The 25314-nt window shown below is 36.4% G+C and overlaps 1 protein-coding gene across 2 annotated transcripts in view; it reads right to left on the bottom strand.

The window, feature by feature from the left end:
- The window catches only part of ERBIN (erbb2 interacting protein), a 100503-nt gene that overhangs the window by 28784 nt on the left and 46405 nt on the right, over positions 1 to 25314 (bottom strand). For both annotated transcript variants that reach the window (XM_086629564.1, XM_086629565.1), the window contains exons 5-15: positions 21768 to 21846; positions 20887 to 20976; positions 14296 to 14352; positions 8275 to 8338; positions 6692 to 6766; positions 5218 to 5362; positions 4671 to 4743; positions 3432 to 3561; positions 2968 to 3083; positions 1856 to 1925; positions 736 to 835 (exon numbers count right to left, since the gene is read on the bottom strand). In XM_086629564.1, coding sequence (XP_086485690.1) covers positions 736 to 835; positions 1856 to 1925; positions 2968 to 3083; positions 3432 to 3561; positions 4671 to 4743; positions 5218 to 5362; positions 6692 to 6766; positions 8275 to 8338; positions 14296 to 14352; positions 20887 to 20976; positions 21768 to 21846 — 999 coding nt within the window. The remainder of the gene's footprint in view (positions 1 to 735; positions 836 to 1855; positions 1926 to 2967; positions 3084 to 3431; positions 3562 to 4670; positions 4744 to 5217; positions 5363 to 6691; positions 6767 to 8274; positions 8339 to 14295; positions 14353 to 20886; positions 20977 to 21767; positions 21847 to 25314) is intronic.

Raw genomic sequence — 25314 nt, 5'->3', positions numbered from 1 at the left:
TTTGCCTGCAGGGGAAAGAAAGTGGAAAAATAAGAGATTTAACTCTCTTTCCCTAACTCCTGATGGGTTTCCTCATGGAATGTTACTTATTTTCCTAACTATTTCACAAGTGTGCAGAAATGTGGCAAGGGGACAGGGGGTTGGAACCAGATGATCTTTCAAATTCTATGATTCTATGAAACCCAAACCATTCTATGATTCTATGAAATAACTTTCTGGCAAGGTCTTAATATTTTGGGTCTAACCTTTTATAAACAGTTGAAATTAAATGTGAGCAATATGGCTTTTTTTTGGATTGATTTTTTTTCTATTACAATAAAACACAGAATGCTATGTACTTTTCCAAAAATATATACTCTGTAATGGAGGAAACATTTCGTCTAACATCCTGTTAAAATAGTCAGTCTAAGGCAGACACCTGCTAAGCTGAATTTCACCCCAAACCATTAAGCTCTGCTGGAATGAAATAGGGTGTCACACTGGAAAACGGCAATCATCGCAGCATGTGATCCTGCCAGTCTATTTCTCACCAAGCTCACTGAAACAGTTTCATCTAGAATTTACCAACATGTATGTCACATTATGTTACTGTTCTCATTCTTCAGACATAAGTCTTCACTTACAAGCTTACTTCAAACTTGTATTTTACATATTATCTAGTGGAAATCATATTGGCTGGACAGTCTCCTCATTACTAAAGTGAGCATTGTCACAGGGTATTTCAGAAATTCTTACCATCCTCAGTTCTTGGTTGCTGGGGGAACATGTAATTGGTAAGCACTGTTTTCTGTGTGTCAGGGTCAGCTTCTTTTTGAAGAGGGATAAGTGGTTTAGACTGGGAAGCAAATGAAAAGGTATGTTATGAGAACATAGATGAAGCAAATATGACCTGCCTATCACAGAGCATGCATCCCACTACTTTGAAGGCTACTCTGCCTTGTATTAAACCATTTCTCCTTTGAATAATTCTCACAAAATGAAGTTATTAACATATCTGTCTGATTGACGACAGTAAAATGGCTTTTACTGAGTTTCAGTTCTCAGTCACAGTTTTCAGAGAAAGGCAAACACCAGATATTCGAAAAATAACCCAGTTTCTTGCTAGGACTTATTACTATCCCAAAGTAGTCTGATCAGGAATACACAGATATATTCGGCCATTTAAAGCTGCAGACAACAATACAAAGAGAAAAATTTTGTACTCTTTTTTTTTTTTATATTGACACCAGATTGAATATCCCCACCCCTTACAAAAAAGGGCAAGGGATTCTTGAAATCACTGTATTACTAAAAGTGCTTTCATTATACTACATCTGAGGCTAGTGGATTTCTGGCCACCCTGTACACCTCAATGTCGCTCAGGAAATCATCATAGTACAGAAGGCTTCAATACACAGCAAAAATACAAGCCACAAGTGCATGAGTTACTGCTTAATAGCTTAAAACTTGGACAGTCACAGAGTTCAAAGGTGTGGCAAGAAACTTAGCTCAAAAAAAGGCATGCTAAGTTTCCCCAATGATATAGCTGTGGAAGAAACAGCATTCTACACATGCAAGTACTAGCTTATGAAGCATTAGCTCTCCTGTGTAAACAAGCCTGAATTAAGAAAAACAAAACCCCCAACATCTGTTAAATTTCATTTCCAGATAGCACAGAACTTTGCTAGAAGTATGAAAGTCTCCAAAGATAGGCAGGCTCAGTGTTGTTTATTTCAGGAGAACTGACATAATAATGTCAAGGAAGTATTGATGTACATACGTAGACTAGACCAGGTCTCATTATTTAACAGATGGCTCTGTACTCATCAACTCCATTAGGAATAAAGTTAACAATTGTCTATTTTAAAAAGATCACCTGATTGTCTGATAGCCACATAGCAGTGAGCTGTTGCAGTTTTGTAAAGGTAAATGGCAAATTCTTCAGTCTGCAAATTACAACAAGAATTTATGTAAGCACACTTATCAATACAGTTAAGACTGCTAGGAAACAAACCTGCGTTATCCTGTAAAATGTTTAAAAATGACATTTACAGATACAATTCATAAGTATTGACAGTTGAAAGGCAACAGCATTTAATTTAGATTCAAAGCTATAACTGGAATTAAAAAAAAAATACAAGCTGCAAACAAAAAACCCCACATTTCTGCCCAGTTTAGAAAGCAGCTTAAAAAAAAAAGTGACAATGTAACTTGAATTTTACTCAGTTCAGTGACTTGAGTACAATTTTGAAGACAATTAACCTGAATTAATTAATCTGAATCCTCAATCTTATCTTTCAATATATACTCATGCCAATTAGGAAGAAAGTACTACACATGAAAATTGTTGGTTTTTCCAAGACACATGTCTGAGAAAGAGGCTGCTCTGGACAATGGAAGCTCTGGCATTAATGGATAAATCAAGCTACAGATGGAGTACAGAGGAGCTGGATTGGCAGAACAGGAGGGAGAGCTCACTCAGACTTACTTCTCCCAATATATTTCAATTCTACAAATTGGCAATTCCCGACAGAGAAATGTTCTGTCAGTTTCTAATGACCAGCTCTAATAAAACACAACTCTCTTTTGCCCCTTCCCCAGCACACTCAAGTGTTCTACACTATATTGTGATACTGTTTTGTGTCTTCCATATGAAACACAGGAAGCTATTAACTTTTAACTAAGAATCAAATGTTTTATGAAAATAACCAAACTAATTCCACGGAAAAATACATGCTAACAATCACGAATGTATTGAAGCTTTGCTTCAATGCATGTGCCATGTGCTGAGCCATTAAAATAAAGACAGCTTAATACAATGGAACTGCAAGATCCAGAATACAATAATAATACATTAGATACATGCATCTCAGTCAGCTTCTAAGCTGTGCGTGAGATAAGGAAAGATAGCTAATGTATTCATAACAATACCTCTACATTATTATTGCATTTTATACAACTTCTACTTGAATAAATGCATTCACAAACCTATTGTCACTCAGATTGATGACTTTTAATTTCTGCATATCACCCATTTCTTCAGGGAGAAACTCAAGCTTATTAGAATGCAGAAACAACACTGTTACATGCTTCCAGTTTCCAATCTGAAAATAAACCCAAAGAATTAATTAATCTTCACTACTCGAAATATGCAAACTTTTACTGGTTTAAAACAATTAGTATTACAGCTATTTTTGCCTGTAAAGTATAATTAGATTTATTCTTACATATTAAACCCTATTTTAGTTTCCATATGCTAGCAACAAATTTCTTCTTCTTGGTTAAAATTTCAGAATTTCATTCTTTGAAAACTTGTACATTTGTATACATCCTCCTTTAAAAGCATACACAAAGAAAATCTACTCAAGAACTATTAACTTGTTATCCAAAAGTTGTACAGACTATATAGTTTAAGATACATTTAAAGATTCATTTTATAATTAAATACATACCTCTGATGGTAGCTGTGTTAAAAAGTTATGATCTGCAGCAAATGTCCTTATATTAGAGAGCTGCCCGACAGACGAAGGCAACGTTTCAATCTCATTGAAACTACAGTCCAGTTCTTCTACTGATATTAACCTGAAAAAAAAAAAAAATTACTCTTCTATACAGGTAATTAATCCAACATTAATTGAATACTTTAAGTTTAAATGAAGTTAATACTACTGTTAATTACAAATCTCAAATTTAATTCAAAATAAAACTCTGAAACTCAACAGAATTCAGATCTAATAAAAATCCTTTACTAATTACCCAAAACGTGTGGTGTTATTTTTTGTTTGTGAGTTGATTATGGAATTTTTTGTTTTGATTTTTTTAAAATCTCCTTTACAGAGTCCTTGTAAGGGAGCATACAGTGAAAACAGGAAGGTCAGCAACATCAAATGTTTGTGTACTACATGAAAACATGCTAGTGCAAGGCACTGAAAACATTCAGAAGGGGGCAGATCATAGTCAAACAAGACTTGAATGCAGCTTCTGAACAAAAAAAGAATTTAAAGAGAGAGAGTGAATCAAAGAATCTGTCAAAGAAGTAGTATTTTTTAAATTCTGACAACAAAAGATAACCTGCATTATTTATAATAGGAAAAAAGTTCCAATATAATTGGAACAAATACTCTTCATTTGTGTAGCACTTAATTCTGAAACAATTATTTTTGCCATCATTTGTGGGGTTTAAAATAAACGGGTGAACACCAAATTATACATTAAAAAAAATCTGCTGATGAACAGGTGAAAATTCTCCTTATAATACAAACATGATAAATATATGTGTACGTATGTGTGCGTGTGTCCAGATTCACTTCCTACAAGCTTGTTGATAGTGGTTCAATCATTTGCAATAAATTACCACAGCCACAGCTGTGCCATTGCCAAAAATCAGTCTTAGGCAGCTGACTGCCTTTTTAAACATCTTGTTTTCTTTCACACTCAATTTTTCTTTTATAGATTGGTAGTTGCATTAATAAGTGAGGAACATATGTCTCTTGATATTAAATAATACATAAAGAACCTAAACGTTGCAAACTAGAAGTAAGGAATGAAAGCAGTAGCTTTCAATTGTATTAGGACATTAATATGCAGAAGAAATGACATCAAGTAGGTGCAAACACATTCAAAGAGGAGCCATTGTTACAGAAAAGATTGCAGAAAGGCAATTCAACCTTTTATTTAGGTGAAATACCTACCCTCCTATGGAGTCTGGCAAATAAATCAACTGGTTTTCATCAATTTTAAGTGTTGTTACCTTCTTCAGGGAACCTGTGATAAAAAGAACAAGTAAATCAAAAAGGACATTTGAGTTCATTAAGCTTAGTTTTAATTTTAAATTCAGGGGAAAAAATAAACTATGGACAAACAATCACCTCTTCTGTATTCCCTGGCATCCCTATAGTGCTATATACCTAAAGAAATAAGCAGATGAGCATACAGAACTGGGAAGGGTGGGAGTAACAGGGAGAGGAGAAAAAAAAATTTTTTTACACTGTTACAGTCAACAGTTTCTCATTCATTTACAAACTACTGTATAAAATCAAGAATGCTCCAAAACAAACATAAATTGTATTTTGCAGCTATGCATTACAGCTCTCTCCAAAACTGGCACTTTTTATCAATTGCAATTTAGATCTAAAATGCCTTTTGTCTATTTTCTATTTTTGTCTATTTGTCTATTTTCAAGTGTTCTGTGTCTAAACTACAAGCTTTTAAGAACAGGAATTAACTGAAAATACAAACCAATAGACTCTGGCAGTTGCTGAAGTGAATTACTGGATAACAGTAGGTCTTGCAGGCTTTCACAACCTGAAATACCTTCTTCAACTACTTCAATGTTGTTTTTGGAAACATCCAAGTAGGTCAGTTGTTTCAAAGTGCCTATGAACTAAAGGCAAGAGAAAAGAATGCATTCTAGAAGGTGCAAGTTCCAAACCAAAAATCCAGCAGGTTTCACAACAAAGTGTCTCTTAAGCTTAATGCCAGAGGGAAAGAGAAAACCTATTTATAGTGCTGAAATACAATTTTATGCAAAATATCCAAGCTTTATAATGAAACATTTTGTGCAGATATGCACAGGTGGTATTTTTCCACACACATAGACACACCACAGTAATTCTGTAGGCCTGTAAAGTTAATCTGCTGCAAAGTCAATGGTTTGATCAGTTACCATGAAACAAATAACTGAAGCTTTACAACAGACTTTAGACTGAAGTAAATAACATAAGGACATAAATAGGCTCCAGTAAAGTCTTTTAATGCTTATTTTTGCTTTTTTTTGTAAAACTGCATCCTACTTAACCTCAAAACCAAAACCAACAAATAATCCCTAATGGTACTAAACTGAAGAAACGAGCCAAAAATATAAGCTTGTATTACCTTTCCATATGAACCAAGAATAAGCTTGAAGATTTGTGCACACTACTGTACTAAAATCTTCACAGGGAAGATGCAGTCACTTTCACAAACACAGTTTTACTTTTACTCTAAAGTAAAAATGGTTAATACATCCACACAACACTTCAAGGAAGAATTAGCTGAAGTGAGGAAAGACAGTGGAGAAGATGACTGATCAGGCAAGAAAGCCTCGCATCAGAAGATCGCCAGTGATTTTAAGTCTGAAAACAGAACAGCTGCTTCCCAAATTTCAAATACTCGTTTACTAGTTTACTTGAACATAAGCACACGTTCCTAAGTACTGCAATAACAGGTCAGCCTGGACCCCATGTAATTCTGAAAGAGATCAGGAACCCAGACAAAGTCAACAGAACAGTTTCTCAGGAACTGGCTATGCGCCCTGCATACACGGCACCTGAACACACATGGCTTCCTTTACAGCTGTGACTAGCAAAAATTCACACAACATATTTATACTGTAAAATCTTGCCTGCTGTCTAACACAAAATAATCCCTTTTTGGAAGAACCAGTCAACCATAAACTTGATTCAGGATTTGATCTACAGTTTTCACCTCTTTCCAGAACTGGAACATAGTTTTTAGATGAGAGGTATGCAACTTTCAATGAAAAAGCTGCGTACCCAACTCTCATATCAGTGACAATTTCTAAGCAGACTACTTAAATACTTAAGTGCCATTTAGCCTTTTGGTTTTAAGTAACATTAAAATTACATAGCTACTTTAACATATGCGATAGTTGACAAAGCAAATACTGCTGTAAATTAAAATACTTAATGTTTAACACAGTAAAAGCACTTACCCCTGGAATAAGTGTTAGTCTATTACCATCTATCCAAAATTCCTTTAACCCACTCAATTGTTCAAGTACTTCAGGCTGTAAAGGGAAGGCAGTTTTAAAAAATTTCACACAGAAAATAGTGGAAGGCAAAACCAACTTCAGTGATTCATCTACTGCACCTTTAAGTAATGTCTCATCATAGCTGTTATACACACTTGTTTCACTGTGTCACCAAAGAAAACCCAGATAATTCACTTTTTGAAATGTAAATACATAGCAAAAAAAAAAAATCTTCCAAGAACTTGATCACAGCACTAAATACTCATTACAGAAAGTGATTTGTTTTTTTGGTTGTTCCCCCCCACTCTCCCAAAGTATTGCTTTTCAGTCAGAGCACACAATGAATAAATCTTCTGTGTATAATTTCCTCTCTCATGGAGGTCTAAAAACTCTTGAATTCCATCAACTCAGAAGACACATTTTTCAAAAACCACAAAGATTTTGTGGTTTTGTGGAAAAGGAAAACAAATCTTAATTTTCTAGCAACGAAGGATGCATCTCCATGCTACAAGCAAAATAATTCATCCATAAAGTGAAGTGCAGGACTGCTTCCATTACAACTTATTGTTAGAAGTATCTTATATATCAGAGAAAGACCATTTCTTGGTAAACATCCATGTTGCATATGCTTTCCTATTTAAACTTCCCTCCTGAAGAAGTAATACAAAACAGGTGCTACTGCACTTTAACACCTACAAGCAAGTTCAGTTCAATGCAGAACTCAGTTTTGTTATATTGTAAATATACAGCATTCCCGCATAAGTTGCAGTCCTGACTCCCAGTAATTCAAATTCCAAGAGGAAAATCTTAACTGAAGACTACCTTTAGGACAGATGTTTATCAAAAAAAGCAGTTTCCAATCTTTTTGTGCTTTTACTGAAAGACGTTTATGAAATAAATTACCAGTAGTTGACTCTTGCAGCTAAAAGGCTGGGAGAGATGAAGCAATCAGCCAAAAATATACCCAAGCAGGTAATTTTGCAGCCTATACTTAGTTCCTGGCTGTTATGGCTAAACATGGGCCTTGGCACAGTAGTTTAAGGCTCCCACATGAATATCTACCCTGTAAGGAGAATATGGCAGTAATGGTAACGACTAGAAGTGTAATAATGCTAATGAACAATTCCTTAAATACGCTTCCCTATCTGCCAAATCATATACACAATAAGAAAAGTAGGTTATGCACAGCTTATACAGAACTTGCAATATATAAATATATGATAACCAATAAGTGTTTAGAATTTATTGCAAGTCAATTATGTTTATAATTCAAATACATATTACCATTAATTTTTTGCCAATACAGTAACCACACTATACCACTGGGTGCTATTTTCTAATTGAGGAAAAACATACTTGTATTCATCAGAATATACACATAATTTTTATAACAGGCTTCACAAAGTACTATGAGTTTTACATAATATTTGCTCAGTGGCAGAACTCTTGAGCTGATGTGTACACTTTCATATTGATTAAAAATAGATTAAAGGATAAAGGGATTTATAAAAGATACAAAGCTCTGTTACTAAGGCAAAACTCACCACTTCTGTGAATTCATTACTTCCTAAGTCCAGTCTCTCCAGCTGAGTCAGTCTGGACATGGTTCTGCACACGAAAGGGATGAATAAGGAAATTAGATTTAAGAAAACACCAGCCATATCCGATCTTCCTGTATTCATACAAATATACTATTTTAGTCAGTAATAAATAGTGATGCTGTTCTGTAACTGGACTGACATGTAAATAAGGTCAAATTTTCACACACTGTTCAACCAGGCACACATCAATGATCATGCAGACTGCTGACTGTCACACAAAGAGTACACTGCAACTCATCTATAGTTTAGTTTACAAAAACTAAAGACCAGTAGAGTAATGTTTATGAAAAAGAGTAACTCTGTGAAGTTACTCTTCTTTTGAGTGCTTCAGCTGTTCACGTACAGTGACAGCCAGTTTTCTCAGCAGTCAAAGCCTGGTTAACTACGTGTTTTCCTCCAAAGGACAGACCACTGCCTGCTGGTTGGCTGAAACAGAAAAGATCACTGTAGAATCACAGTAACCAACAACACCCTTCTCCCTCTCCAGACTGCTCACAAAGTTGCTTTCACATGATATGGTCTAGAATTCTAATTATTCCTCTAGTCCTCCAACAAATAAGATTATTAAATTGGATTTTGCGACACATCAATACTCTTTAAGCCAATTTATGGCAAAGATTAAATCAATGACTGCAATAAAGTGCAATCCATTATTTCAAGCTGTGTTTTGGCAAAAGTTTTCATCCATTTAAAGTTTACTTTGTGGACCCCACAGAGATTATCTACCACCACACACACTGCTCTACACGATCAGTACTCCAGTCAACAGCAGTACTACCTAAAAATTTTTTCAAAGGGGCTGTGAACCCCTCATATGACATTATGTTCTGTATTTATTTAATAATAGATTTCCACAGAACAATTAATAATATCTAAAACTTTCAAATATAAACCTAAGTGTGTACATACTATAAAATTCTGGAAAAACTAAATACAAGAAATACAAGAGCTTCAAAATGGTAGTCTTTTATATCATCAGAATGTATATATGAACATTAATATCTGTAAAAAACATCTGCATGAGTGCGACATGCTCTATGCAGCTATTCTAAGTTTCAGTTGTTCTTCAAATACACGATCACAGTTGTTATGAATATACAGTTCAAAACTGACATTTTATTGAAAAATGCCTTATTTATTACAAGTAAGCTAACATGATTATTAGTATTATTCATGAAATCATCTCCAAAAAGGAGTACACACTATAGATTTGATTTTCATTACATTATAGTAATTATGTTGGAGACAAACTAGGAATTTAGCATAAGTAGGTAAAGACATGACCAAGACAAAAGCAGAAGCCATTTTTTGCACTGCACACAAAGCATACGCAGGCTTTAGAGGAAAGCCTTTAACTCACATTCCCACTGTCTCAAAGAAGAAGAAACAATACCATGAAAAGGCCACTTCCAGAAGAATCTGAGAAACATTTTCCCTTGTTTCTCGTGAACTGGATCATTATCAGTAAGTCAACTGCTAAAACTCGTTTTCCAATTCTAACATAAATTAAGTCACTCTTCAATACTGTGCAAGCTTTCTCAAAGCTATATGAGACCATGCCAACACTAATTTCAGTGCCATATGTTGCTAACAAGTTTGCCCCAATGCACCTCCCAGAAGCACAGCTGAAGACTCACTTAAAGGATCAAGCGTATCATTTTGCAGCCTTCAAAACTTTGTCGTCAATGCCACAGGTTTTAGACTTCTACTTTTTCAAGCCATGTTAGCTAGACTGTGGGCTACTAGACTAGTCCAAAACGTCACTGATGATCTAAATTTCAGCTTCAAAAAAGCAGATTAAGGGAGATTCGCAGCTATGTGGGATTTAATTTGATACACTAGTTTCACTAAATGGTTATTTGAAAAAAATGGCTTATTTTAACGTTTTTTATAATCCTTTCATTTCAACAGTTTTGCAACAGTGTCTTGATCTTTATTTGAACTGAATTTTCAGCTTAGAAATAAATAAAAAAAAGAATTAAAAGTGAAGTGAAAAAAACCAGGTAACACCAAAAAAAACCCCACTTCAATCTGATCTAAGTGAATTTCGATAAAGCTGAATGATGACTGAAACAAAGTCAGAAGTTTTTTTTTACTGTGGCTTGAGATGAATGGAATTTTTTCTTTCAGTTCAACATGAACTCTTCTTTTTGTTTAATAGTTTGGTAAAAATATTGGGGGGGGGGGGGGGGGAATAAAAAAATCAATCAATCTCCCAGGACTACACACTCTAAGGTCTGAATGATGTTTTCTTCCTTTCTCCTCTACACCATTCAGTTCTGAGGTCAAACTGTTCACACAGCTAACAGCAGTTTCACCGCATCTAAGCAATAAAGCTTCTCTCCTCCTCGCTACCAAATTACACTAGATACAGAAATTCCACTCCAGTCCTACCCAAGTTCTAGGTACTTCCCTCCCTTCCCATCCTGCTAGTGCTACATCCTTAAGGGCTTTAAGGCCACCCAAAGTTCTCATTTTTCCCTTAATCTTCACTGTCTTACTTAAAAAAAAAAAAAAAAAAAAAAAAGATACTCTTACAGATTTTCATCAAAGGTCCTGGTCTTACCATTTGGAACCAGAGCAAATATCTGCAGATCTTTCTCAAGTATATGCAAAAATCGATGTTATGTAACATTAACAGAATAACAAAGTAACTTTACTGATTTTGGGCCCTTTTCTTTTCTTGCTGAAACATCTGTAATCTAGCAAACATATCCACTAAACTGGAGGTGCACAAATGTGTTTGCATGCACAAACGTGTTTGTTTGTGCATGCAAGACCAAGGCCTCATTTATTTTCCTCCCCTTACCCAGTGCCTGCCTTATCTATAGCAGGTTCAGCTATTCTAAGACTAGTATCTCTTTGCTTTTCTGTATCATTTATAGAGCAACTGTATCTTCAGAAAAAATACAAACAAAGCCTCCAATAATGTTGAAGTAAGAGGAATTCAATGCTAAAGGAAGAAGAATACAGGACTGGAAACAAAGATTTACTAGAACCCCGAGTTACACCTATTTCTCTCTTTGCCACAGTGCTATGTAATCCTTTCCATAAACTGAAAAATCTGTTTCATAATTCACATTATTGAACTTGCTGTCAAATCAACCCAACAACAAGGGATCCGTTAGTCTAAATCATGCCTCAGATTCTGGTGTTATAGTCAGCTTCACTAAGGTTAACCTTACAGCTTACTTCAAGTAGCACACAACTCAAGAGGTGTGTGAGATAGCAAGACTGAGCCCTGAATCACGATAATTACACTTTCAAATAACTTGCTTCCTTCTACTAAGATTACTATTTTTATTGACAATTAGGCGACAGAAGCTTAAAAAAAAATATCAAAAATGAACTTTCTGTATTTCCACTGGACCATCTTCCCAACTCTCAGCTACCTATCAGATAAATGCCTCTAAAGTAGTCTCTGTGTATTTTTGCTTTCATTTCAGTAGAAATATTTTCCTTAGGCTGGTTTGCATTACAATACTGCCAGTTTTGCAGTCTCTGGCTGTGGATAGGCTCCAATCAAAATTATGCATTTGGCACAAAGCAAGGTTGATTTAGTTTGTTGGCATTAATTACCCCTTTTGATTAACAGTCTTCCAAGTGCTTTATGCTTTAGTGCTAAAAATTACATGCATGTTTAATTCAGCAAGAGGGTTAGCTGATTTTGTAGAAATTTATCCAAACACATTTCTCATTAAATATGAAAGAATTCACTGTAAATACTAAAACATAAAAAAGGTGAGGATCACAAGGAAACAAGAAAAGATAGCTTCATTTTATAAAAAAAATTATTAGCATGTACTGCTTACTCTTATTAGCTTCAAAAAAAAAAAGCCTTTGGATTTTCTACACTGTTTAAAGCCATATACCATGTTCCTTTTAAGACACTTATTCAGGTTTGGAAAACTGTGCAAGTCTGAATTTCACATCAGCTTCTGTTCTAGTGTAATAGTTAAAAAGCCAGGCCATAGGCACCTTTGTTGGCCAGGTCAACTGCTGCATGGTTGTATTACACTGAAAGAGAGATTCACCTCTGGCATACCATGGACACCACAATGACTTTTTTCTCCCCATTGTACATCACACGTAAACAATGTACGTTTCCAGTGCCTCACTATAGCGAAATGCATATTAATGTAGTTAATTTTTTTTAAAAAAAATACAGTCTCAGTAGCCTTAATCTCTCCTAACTGAACCACAAAAGTACCAGAAAAGAACAGCAAAGATGGCATCTCAGCATCTACTGTAGATCATAATGGAGGTGCTGCAGAAGACATCTTCATGACAGCTGCTGTTTAGTTTTCCAGCAAGGATGAAACCCTGAAAACACTGAAGTCAACAGAAAAATTCCCAGCAACTTCAACAGAATTGTGTTTGGGTTAAATACATTACGGAATTTGTTTAAATGTCTCTTATCATTTCAAGAGACCTCTGTGAACCACTTGTTTTAAAACATCATGTATAATTCATGCTATTAGTGTTAATTATGGCAATTAAGGTCAGAGTAATTTTATAAACAAAATCTGTATTACTTATAAGTTTTAATCATAGCTACTGTTCCTCAGTTGGGAGTAACTTAATTTACAGAGCTACTACCCCACATTACATGTCCTCTAGTTTTCTTCTACTGAAAATTAGTGATAGCAGAAAGAGCAAAGGACAGAAAGTATTTATATCACATGAATGAGCAGAACGCTTCACACTTGTAAGATTTAAATTCACACTTTCTGATGCTATATGTTTTATTCCAGACACGAGTCTGGTATCTTTATACAGCAAATACTGCGGTACAGTATCTAGGCACACAAAAAGGGAATTCCAATGGAACATACCCCTTGGTCATGTCTTACGCATATAATTAGCTACAGTCGCTAAGAAAACTAGTTGTTGTATTTGAAGATCTGGCAATTCACATTTCAGCCTACTGCACGCAAGTCCCTGCTAGCAGAGTAGGGACAGAGTGAATATGCATTTGTTAGCTCCTCCTCTTCTCCACTAAAACATCTTACATCCGCCAAAACCAGTACCTCTCTTTACCAGTTTCTGTTGCCAGAGGAGGACCCCTTTTGCAACACACCACAACATATTCAGGACTCCACAGCTGGTTATTCACATCCTGTCTTTGGGATCTCTGTTTCTTTCTTCATTGCGCTTTTATACCTCTGTTAACCTACTTAGATCTCCAGGGTTCAAGTCAGAAAATTGAGAGCACTGCTCTAGCTCCTAGAAACAGCAGGAACTGCAACACCATCAGCCTGGGCTTATTACTCAATGAGCAAGAATTGCAAGGCAGTGTTTAGAAAGAGGCTAGATTTTAAGAAAGAGGTACAATTAGCTTTACTGTTAAAACCAATGCTGCAAGAACGTCCAGAACTATTACCAATAACACATCTGAGGAAGCAAAACAGATTCCATGCAGCACAGTAACGACTTGTTACTTTCTCCAGCCCTGAAGTATATTAAAACAAAAAAACTTATTCAAGTCATGTGAATTGCATGCCCTCAGTCATTCTGAGCAAGCATCTCAAACCTGATTTAGAGATAATGATCTTAATTACCAATGCCCAAGTCTCAGACAGTCAGCCATCAGAACCATACCCAGACAGGCATCTGGGCAGCCAAACAAAACTGTGTGTGAGAAGCAACAGACATCTCAGAATGAGCATCCTGAGGTGCCCACATGCTGACTTAAAAGCTCAATAGGTGGATCAGAAATCCAGAGCTGGACAGGGACAAAAAGAAAAAACAAAAAATCTCTAAATAAGCAAATCTCTGAATAGGCAAACCAGTCAGTCTGAAGACAGATAATTTCAACAGTATGAAGGGAAAGTTCCTTGTGAGAACTTGTTACTTAGCTACACATTTTAAGCTGTGATCTACGTTCCAATATGCACTACATTATTAGTGTAACTACAGAAAAAATCTTTCAAAGTAGTTTAAGTAAATGTCATTCATACTTACTTTGGCAATATTTTTAGCTGGTTTTCTCTAAGTTCCAATATCTGGAGTTTAGTTAATCTGTAACAGAAAGGCATAACAAATTATCACAATATACTATATTTTATGACAAAAGCAATCTCTGAACTTAATTATATGGTTGAATTTCAAAAAAAGAGCTACAGGTTTGAAAGATTTTTTTCTATGAGAATATTAGTATGCTTTGTGCACAAATCTGCATGTTATTTTAAATTCATTTATTCACTGGAGTTTGGCTTTGGTGAAGTAGCAAACAAACTAGATCTTGCCTGCTCTTCTGCACCTGTTTGAATACATTTGTCTTCCTTTCTGCCAAAGATTTTAAAGCACTTCATTGGATTCATCATATACAGAAGTACACAGGAAGTAACAGAAGAAAGCTAGGATGAGTCCGCACAAGTTAAGATGCTTGATTTCTAACACTAGCAACATTTCAAAACATTTCACATAAAAATTCTCTTCAGAAGAATACCTGTGGTCTTCCACATGGTAAAAACAATCTTTAAATTCAGCTTGGATTTCCTTCCACATTCTCCTTCTAGTCAGCTTTTTAATCCATTTTGATATTTCTGTTAGAAGGCAGTTTGACCTTTCTTTCAGCAAATCCTTGGTTGCAAGATAAATAACCTCTAAATCCCAAACTCAACTGCTTGGCCAAGATTAGTTCAAAGCAGTTTTGACATTCAAGCAGTGTACCATCCCCAGAGGAATTTTTCGCATCAGGACAGCAGTGGCAAGACTACCTTGGTGTTTAATGAAATACAGAAAAATGAGTTTGGTTTAAATACAGACAGGATTGTAAAGACAAGAGTTCTACACGTGACCGACTAACAGCCCTCATATAACACAAAATAGGGCATTAAGCTCCCAGACTCCAAAAGGAGCTTAGTGAACACACCAGTCTTTCCTGAAAGTGCTTCACTGAGTATGTTTTAAGGACAAAGACCTTAATTTTGATTAAGTAGTAAGAACTATACTTAAAGTAAAAATAGAAAGCTGAAAAAAGTATGTATTTTTCCTCTAGACATTCACTCATTTTTGGATGCATTTGAAAGTAGCAATCTGCCATGCCTACAAGTAACCTAAGAATATAACAGTCACCTTGAAACACAGCAAGGTCGATGTAGCTCAGCACGGCAAGCAGTACTTGCCATCTGGTAGCAACTGCTGGAGGGGAACCTCCTCCTCCCAACTTCTCAAATTAAAAACATTAACAGTGCTGAGAGAATACCCTAATAAAAATCCAATTCATGGTAATATCACTGCTGTCAATCTAGGACTTCTCAGCCTTCTCATCTTGCCTGCATCCTAAGACACCAACCTGTGACAAAACAGCTTGTTTGTTTAAGCACCCGCAGATTTGAATGGTCATTTTGGGCTTGTTCTCTGAAGCCAAGAACCAAACACTGCATTAGGCAGTCGCATGTTTTGCTTTGGTGACAGGGAAAATACCTACACAGTTTGTAGGTTTTCTTTGCAACTGAGTATGCAGTCAGCTTTCTCAGTTGAAAGCAGCAGAAGCAAACCTCCATTCTAAGCTACATCTATGCACCCAGACACTGTTGACTTTAGCCACAACTCACTGCACTACACTTCTAACAGCCAAATTCTGTGATCTTGAAGACTGCTTTTGGTGATAGAAACGTTCATAGCTCTATGACCTTGTTTCACGTTTTACTCTTTCTTCAGATAACCCCAAGGTACTGAAGTTACAAATACTGTATTTCTTACATGTAGAGCTACACAGGGGCTACTAGAGAAACATTTTTAACCTCTCCTGGCTGGTAGACACAGGCTTGTGTCTAAACTAGAAATTTTCTTGCTGTTAATTGATGAGAAATGTTGGACTTAAGCAGTTTCCACTTCTTCCATTATGACTGGAAGAGTTAATTCAAGTTTAATGTAGCAATACACATCAAATACTCAGCCTAGCTGCTCTTTAAATTGTTGGTGTAAACACCCACGCTGAGTTTCTAAATTCTTATAACAGAACTGAAAAAATGGGGCTTAATTTGAGAATTTGTCCATTTATACTAAAGGAAAAATAGAAATCATAGTGTCAGAATATATATTTCGTGTGCCATTCTATCACAGAGATTTGTCATACCCATACAGAAATATTTCATTTCTCAACTATGAAAACCCATAATCACAGAAATATTTACACATCACCTAAACACAAAGCTGTAACAACAGTATTATTTAAGTATACCTAGTGTAACAGTATCAACAAAATTACTGTTGCAATACCAACTTAGCCGGCTTTTAAAATGCAGCTCAACTTTTAAATAAAACAAAATCTCTACATGAACACCTTGCCAGGATAAGATCAATATTCTTCCAAAATCAGTTTTCTTTAACTATACAATCTGCAAAAAATGTAGAAGAAATATATAACAGGTATACTTAGAAACTCACTGTTCAACAGCAGTCATTCCTTGGAAAGCTAAAAATATTTCAGAGAGATGTTCTTTATTTTTCACCTCCTTTGTTAGTTTTGCTAACACAAAATATTTTTTTAAGAAACTGTAACTAAAATATAAAGGCTATCTTATTGCAGGTTGCATTTGCAAAAGTTTCACTTAAAATGCATATATGTAACTAAATTAAGTCCCCGATTTGATTATCACTGTACATTTATGTAAAAAATTATCCCGAAGTAGATACTACTAAAAATACCTACTACAGCAAATACTACCAGCAAATTGTTGAGAAAGAAGTTTAAAAGTAAATTAATTGCAACATCACAGTAAGAAGCCTCTACAAGCAATACCCCATCATAGACAATACTCTTAGAGGTTTTAGAAGGTCATCGATAAACTCCTTGCATATCTTAAACACTCATCAGTAAATAAGATTTCCCATTTAAAGCCCTGCCTAAAAATTAGCATGAGCTTCAAGTTTAGAATGCTCTGCTGATATATTTGTATATTTGAATGTAAATGTACATCATGTATTTAGATACAACAGATAATGGTTGTCTTAGGTAAGCATAAGCAATTCTCAGATTTCTGTGCACTGGCACAAAGGCTAACTCTGGGATTCATGCCCATATTAATGCATTCAAATTAGAATTTGGGAGTGGAGAGAAAACCAACACTTTATTGCCTCAGAATTCCAAAGGAACAGGCACATTTAATCAAAAGTCTGGTGATTATTACTAAGTCTACCAGTCTTTGTCCATTGAAGGTCAGTAAATGCGTAATGCTCAAAAAGAAGGGGAAAAAAGACTATATAATCTTGACTTCAATAGTATGTAAAGCCTTAGTACAAATTTTGAAAGGGAGAATAAAGCATGGAGGTAAATATAATAAAACGTTGCATGGATATACTAAAAGTAGTTTGCATTAAGCAAAATTTTCTTTCCTAAGCATCAGGTGGAATGTTATTGACAGAGGTTCTCAAAGACCCATTTTGGGACTATCCTGTTCAATATTTTTTAACACCAATCCTAAAGGATACGAAAATGTTTAGGTTGGTTGATGCCACAAAAGACAGTCACAGACAATACAGTCAATTATATAGGACACTGTAGGGAAAAAAAAAACTGCCCAACCTTAAGGACTGAATAAAATAGAAAAGGGACAAGACGCCCCAGCACCAAGTCCAGCACTCATTATTCCTTGTAGAGTCATCAGTCATTTCTAACAGAGCTGCCCAACGCATTAGTTGATCATGTGGGAAACACTAGGCAAATGCAAAAAGGCCTAGTGGAAGACTACAGCATAACCACAGACATTTCCAAGAGAAACAAGAAGATAATCATGACATTGTAAAAGCCATGAAGAGATCTCAATCTGAATTCTAAATATAGCTATATATGTCATCATCCTCTGTCAAACACAAGATGAATTCAAACTGAAACTCATTCCAAGATAGATTAATATAATCAGGCACAAAGGAAATATGTCATACCAGAGGGAAACAGAATTTTGTTTAGTCTAACAAACTAACAGAGGGATACGAGAACACTATAAAAACAGCAGGTGAGAGAATGGGGGACAACACTCATGAGAGATGAAAGCAATTAAACTGTGGAACAAATGAGTATGAACAGCCAGAGAAGAAAGTGGGAATGTGGGAAATCAGGTTTCTAAACCGAACTGCTAGAACAGAGACTGGTACATGGAGCATAAAAACCTTGCTAGCTTTAATATGGCATTGGCTTAATTTTTAAGAGGTACTATTGCCTATAAGAGCAGGCCACAAAAGCCAGATACTTCATGTGTTCCCATGTAATGAAAAGTAATAGCTGTAAGGCCATATACAAAACAATGCACCAAATCAGAAGAAGTTGAAAGCTTGTCTTTTATGAGAATAACGAACAATGCCTTAAATATTCCAACAGCTTCTACCAGAGCTGTTTTGTTTGTTTTTGTTTTTTTTTTTAAAGTATTCCCGTATTCTGAAATACAAGTCAGAAGACCGTTTGCACTAGCCACTGTTCATACCTAGTTGTAAAGTTGCAGGGTGGCAGAGCAGTTTGATCACTTACAGTACAGAAGTACTCAATGTCAAAGGGGTCTGAATCTTACTCTGTAATGATTTTTACCAATTCATTGTTTTCTAATTTATTTCATCTAAGCATTATCTTCCTATAAATACCTATGAGACAAACTGTGTCAACCTGAAGTCCTCAATTTCATTTGTAGCACCCGTTTTTTACTAAGAAAATTTTGCCATTTGATTAGACTACTAAAGAACAGAGCAGAAAAATGTATAGGCAACCATTAAAATGCCAACAAGTAAAGACTATGCATCTTCCAAATACTCCTTCTTCAACTTTATCAGAGGCCTTTGAAACACGAACTTTGTGTTCTAGAAATACGCACAATAGTTAATGCTCCTGCATCATAAACACCTTGTTTTGTTAGCTGAGTAACAGCTCTGGTGCTTTTAATTTTTCATTAGGGAAATGACCAATAATTGGACAGAGAAAAACAGGCCAACAACTCTGATCACAGATGACTAATAAACTAATCGTCACTAATGGACTGCACCCGTGCTCATCTTTCATTGTCCATTTCCTGACCTGCCAAACTTCTGCAGCACTCTATTTAGGGGCTTTTCTAATCTCTTGTAAACTGTGCTGGCCCAACTATAACCTACAGCCTAGGGCAACTGCTTTCACAAAGCAAGATGCCTGGTTAACTTATAGCCGTATGACCTGAAAGAGAGGCTTGGTGAACATGGGATGGGCAGAAGAGTGACAATCTAGGAAAAACAGAAGTGAAGAGAAGGGGGAAAAAGCAGAATGCCTAAATCAGCATGATAAGATGAACAAGATGAATTATGCTCATCTAAGAGTCTTCCTTTTAACAGTATTATCCTTTCACTTTTGCTCCCAAGATTTAATTCACTTTCTTTAAAGAGGCAGGGCTTGTCTTGTATTTAAGCTACTACATGGAAAAACTTTGCTTATTCAGCACACTGTAAATACACTAAGTCTTTCAGAAAGATTCCTGACAGCAAGGCATTTAAGAATTAGATGTGCATGAAGGAATCTGTGCATCCAGGAGGACAAGGGGAATTACAGATGTCATTATCTGCTTCACTCCAATTATTAAATGACAATGGATCGAGAGCAGCCCTGAGGAGAAGGACTTGGGAGTACTGGTGGACGAGAAGCTCAATATGAGCCGGCAATGTGCTCTTGCGGCCCAGAAGGCCAACCGCGTCCTGGGCTGCATCAAGAGGAGCGTGGCCAGCAGGTCGAGAGAGGTGATTCTCCCCCTCTACTCTGCCCTCGTGAGACCTCACTTGGAGTACTGCGTCCAGTTCTGGAGTCCCCAACATAAGAAGGACATGGACCAGCTGGAGAGGGTCCAGAGGAGGGCCACGAAGATGATAAGAGGGCTGGAGCACCTTTCCTATGAGGACAGGCTGAAAGAGTTGGGGCTGTTCAGCCTGGAGAAGAGGAGGCTCCGGGGTGACCTTATAGCGGTCTTCCAGTACCTCAAGGGGGCCTACAGGAAAGATGGGGAGAGGCTATTCAGGAGGGCCAGTTGTGATAGGACAAGGGGTAATGGTTTTAAAATAGAGGGAGGTAGATTCAGATTGGATATTAGGAAAAAGTTTTTTATCATGAGAGTTGTAGAACACTGGAACAGGTTGCCCAGAGAGGTGGTGGATGCTCCATCCCTGGAGACGTTCAAGGCCAGGTTGGACGAGGCCCTGAGCAACCTGATCTAGTTGGAGATATCCCCGTTCCTTGCAGGGGGGTTGGACTAGATGACCTTTGAAGGTCCCTTCCAGCCCTAACGATTCTATGATTCTATGATTTCAGAAATACTAGTCTCCCATAGGTAACAGACTTGTGTTGTGAAAGAAGCAAGTATGTATATGACTTTTATTTCTTGGTTCTTTATAAGCCTTCTGTCTGTCCTTCAAAAGCCCAATTAAAAAACAATGATAAAGACTGAAGGTTTTTTTCCTGTAATTAATATGCGGAATAAATGGATTTGTAACGTACACTTCTTCCTCTCCTCCAGTTCACACTTAGCTTGAGAAGCAGCAGAAGCTGCTCTGCAAATATTTAAAACTAAATGTAGATACTAAGTTTCAAATTCAACTTACCTGCCAAAATTGGCTGGCAAAAACTCAAGAAAAGCATCGTTCAGGTACAGCTGCGTTAGGTTTAACAGCTGGGAAAATCCATCTGGAAGCCTATATGGAAATAAAATAATGTAGAGCTTTTGTTTCAAGTACCTTGAGGGCATTAAGTCACATTTTCTGAAACAACAATATAGTATTGAAGTCTTACGTATTGGCAACATTAAAATGGTGATACCAGAATTTCTACAGAATTGTACCAGATACTTGTTCTCTGTGAGATTAGTTTCAAAATTATTGTGACGTATTGATGACAATATCTACAGGCAATAAAAACTACGAACAAAAAAACGTAGTCTCACTATTTATTTGTGACCTTGCGACATCTAATGTGGAGGAGACATTCATTAGAGACAAAAAGATAAATGAAAACATATGCAACACCTTTTTTCTCCAGAAGAACTGTGTTGTGCAAAGTTTGTGTCTCTGGCAGTGCTACTTCCGGCAAATTAATTTTGTCACTATAGAAGGTGACAGGGAAATCTACTCACATAAGCTAAGTCTGAAAAACAGTGGTACAGGCTTTAGAGTAAAATTAATTGTTGTTATTAAGAAAACTCTTCACATATTGCACTAAGTTCATAGAGAAGTGACGGACTCAAAAAAGCTGAGAAAACCACATGGTATAATGCAGGATTGCCCACATAGCCTATTAACTTGGGCAAAACACTTTAATGACATAGCTATACTGTATGCAGCATAGTGCAGTAACACTGCAATGAGGTTACTGAAGATAGTTCTCAGCTAACTCTGCTCCTTGCCTCCAAGGGTCAGCTCATGCCTGCGGCAAGATTTAAACTCAGCAGTGCTTGCACAAAATACGAAACATTAAAAGACATACTTACTTTGAAATAGGATTTACACTGGCCTCAACAACTGTCAAGACTTTACAGTTTTTGATATTTTCTGGAAACTCCTGTATTCCTGCAAGATACAGGGTGAGGGAGGGAAAGAGTCTTAAATTATTTTAGACATCATCACAAGCACAAAAATAATGAACATAAAATCGCTAGCCATAAAAACTTTAATTCATTTAGTAACCACTGGACTGGTTCTCTGATACTTCATTTAGATAGTTTTCACAAAAGGAATACCTTTATGCAATACCATTGATTCTTTTACTATTCTATTCGTAAAGCATTTCATATTGCAGTTCTGCAGGCAGCTCACCAAGCAGCATTACTGAGAGACAGTAAGTATTGAAGTACTTGTATTTTGTAATGAACTTAAAATGAGGCCCTCATACACATGGTAGAAAACAGTTTCCAGCAGGATCCATTCGTCAAATTCATGGCTTGCATGACATCCAGGTGAAATGGTAAGGCTTCAAATCTTTATGTTTACAGAATACATGGTTCTGAACAACTCTCCCGAAACATGACATACCCTCACTGTTAGCTTCAGATTATTTGTAGAGAAGGACAAAAATGCTGCAGACACACTTATGACTGAAAATTAAAATAGTAAGAAACCTCTTTTTCTAAGGTCATCTGCAGAAAGACTAGAGTGAATTTGCCACCCACATATCTGCCAAAATTGTATGTGATAGAAATTGACAAAACAGACCTTGAAAACAGAAGACAGGTATCCACTGCATCAGTAGGAAATTAGTACTGAATCATTCTACTGCCCAAGACTTTCACCTCAATCTTTATTACAGCATAAAACCAAATAAAACTATCATTATTACAACTGCAGTTGCTTTTGCAACATATCACTACATTGTTCTTATACTCTGGGACAGGTGTTTTTATTTTAAATAAACTTGTTCTAAGTATAGCAGTCATTCGTACTGCAACCTTTCCACTCGGATTAAGAACACGCTATTTTTTCAAGAAAAACCCATACGCCAGTAAAATAAAGTTAATTTAAAATAATTGGGTTTTCTTCAGGTAACTCTTGGCTCTTTCAATTAATGCATGTAATTGTATCTGCTTCTAGAGTGTTTCATCAGGTGTGTGGAGTGGGCAGCCTGAAGCCAGGGAACAAGGCCACTAAGAAGGAACTGTACTCTGTGGATGCTTGCTTTTAGCATCCACATTCATGCGGGAGCGTGAAATTTTATGCTTGTCCAAGCGACATTAAGTCTCATACAGTCCAGCTGCCCTCGCAAGGGCAGTGTGTCTTCTCATTCAGAGTGGCAGGTGGGATTTGGTTATGTCTCTCCCCATATCTCTTCTGCCAATACTGAAGCAGAAAAAAACATGGCGAAGCACCAACTGCTAAGTGACGCTGGCTTAGAATTTGGTTCTTTCCATGTTTGTGCAGTAACAACATTGTCCCGGTAGGACTTAAGAGATGTCAATGCCATCTGACAAGAAAAGTAGTCACAAAACACATACTTTCACATTAAGTCAATTGGTGACATTGAGGGGCAAAGTCACCATGCTAACTTCTCCATAAATTCAACTTCAGTAGAAATACCATTTCTGTCAAAGCAGACTTTTAGGTCTTTCTTGACAGGATCCTGTTTGCCACACTAAATGGTTGAAACTATTACTTTTGACTCATATCAGGTATTGTATTCTGTTATTGAGAGGTGAAAGGCAAGAAAAGCACACTAAACCACACAGTTAATCCAGGTGTTTAAATACCTGTAAGTATCATGGATCCTTTTGAAATATAGCTTGTTGAACTCAAGAACAAGAACAATAAAATACAGAAGCAGAAGGGACCAGGAGGAGTTGAACAATCAACTGTAATACAGGTCAAGATTACTGACACTTCTGATTTATACCGCACGTGTTCATGTATCTGCACACACGTGTAAATAAAAATATAGCTTTATATGTATGGCTTCAGCCATGTGAAGTTCACTGGGACTGTGTGTGGAGTTGAAGCAGAAGACAATAACAGACAATACTGATTCAATTCACTTTATCACTCTCAGTTCAAAATCAAAAGTAAAATGGTAACACCTATAACGTAATGAAGCTTCATTTCTGGAAGGCAGCAGTGATACTTTCAAGTCCAAAGATAGGTTTAAAGAAAGATCAGAAAACTACTACAGAAAGACTAGAAATGTATCTTACCTATTGCTGTCATATAATCTTTGTATTAAGAGAAATCCATTTCCAAGAAATTTAAATATACATGATCTTAATTCTAGTTGCAGCACAAAGCCTTTTTCACCAAACAAGAATATCCAAACATACAGATGGAAAGCATCTAACATGACACAGTACCCTGAGCCATGGCAGACAAACAAAACCTAGCACATCATAAGCCTGTATAGATGAAATTATGATTTGTATGAAATGGTGTTCTATAGTCTAGGAAGTAGATCAAGACCTCTTTATTGCTGATGATACAACTACCTTCTTAAAATAAGCGTCTACACGAACCAGAGTAAACCACTGCTAAGCTCTTCCTTGGAGGCAGAGTTGTGTTTCAGACTCACTCTCTGCCATTAGTTTTGTTTTCTGAATCACACTAAGAAATTCTCTAAGCTTAGTTTTTCTGAAAGATGGTCACGCTACTGGCCTTGGCTTGGTCCTTAGATGAAAGATTGCTCTGGTCCAACATGTTAAACCCCACATTTTTAATATTAATATTAGTCTCCACTGCCTGTGTCAAGAATCCATTGAAGCACAAAAGACTTCAATCTGTGGTAACTACCTAGAAAACAAAACACAGTACATCTGCTAGAGAGGAGAATGTCAATGTAAACTTAATCTCAAAAGAACAGCCAAATAAAATATTAGCTATCCAAATACAGACATGTTAAATCAGCATGCTTTTGTACATAATTGGAGGACTCTACAGTAGTCTCTTGTTTGACTATGCCTTGGGCAAGAGGCAGCAACAGTTCTAACTACAAACTAATAACAGAAATTCAACTGATATGAGAAAGCTAACAACGAAGGAGCCCATAAATCTGATTTTGCTGCTTCTTAGATCCAGAATTGTTATGGTACACACCAACTTTACCAACCTCACTCAACGCTTCAGTATGGATAAGCAGCAGCCATCATTCAAAAGATCAGTAAATTGGGAATGACAGCATGAAATAACTCTAATGTTGGTAGCACACAATCAGAAGAGAAAAAAATATTAGGAGATTGCTCGTCTCTACCATATGATAGGAAGTTACATTTACTCACTGCCTATGCAACAACCTTCAGACTCATTTTTCCTCAGCTATTTTCCTTCTGCATGCTAGAAACATGCAGATACTGCTGGATTAGTATTCTTTCAGTTCTCCCACCAAGAAATCAGTTCCAAAAAGCAAGTAAAAAAGAAGGTAGAGAGACATTGAAAAAAAGAGAGGAGAGAAGGACAAAGGGCTGTAAAGAGCACTTTATAAGAGGATCTCATTCCTTCCTTCTCTGCTTTCCATCTGCTCTTAGAATCCTGAATCTTCTACCCTGTTAAGGAAGCTCAGCCAGTCTT

Source organism: Tauraco erythrolophus, chromosome Z, assembly GCF_009769465.1.
Source record: "Tauraco erythrolophus isolate bTauEry1 chromosome Z, bTauEry1.pri, whole genome shotgun sequence".
Lineage (NCBI taxonomy): Eukaryota > Metazoa > Chordata > Aves > Musophagiformes > Musophagidae > Tauraco > Tauraco erythrolophus.
This window is presented reverse-complemented; position numbering and strand designations above follow the sequence as displayed.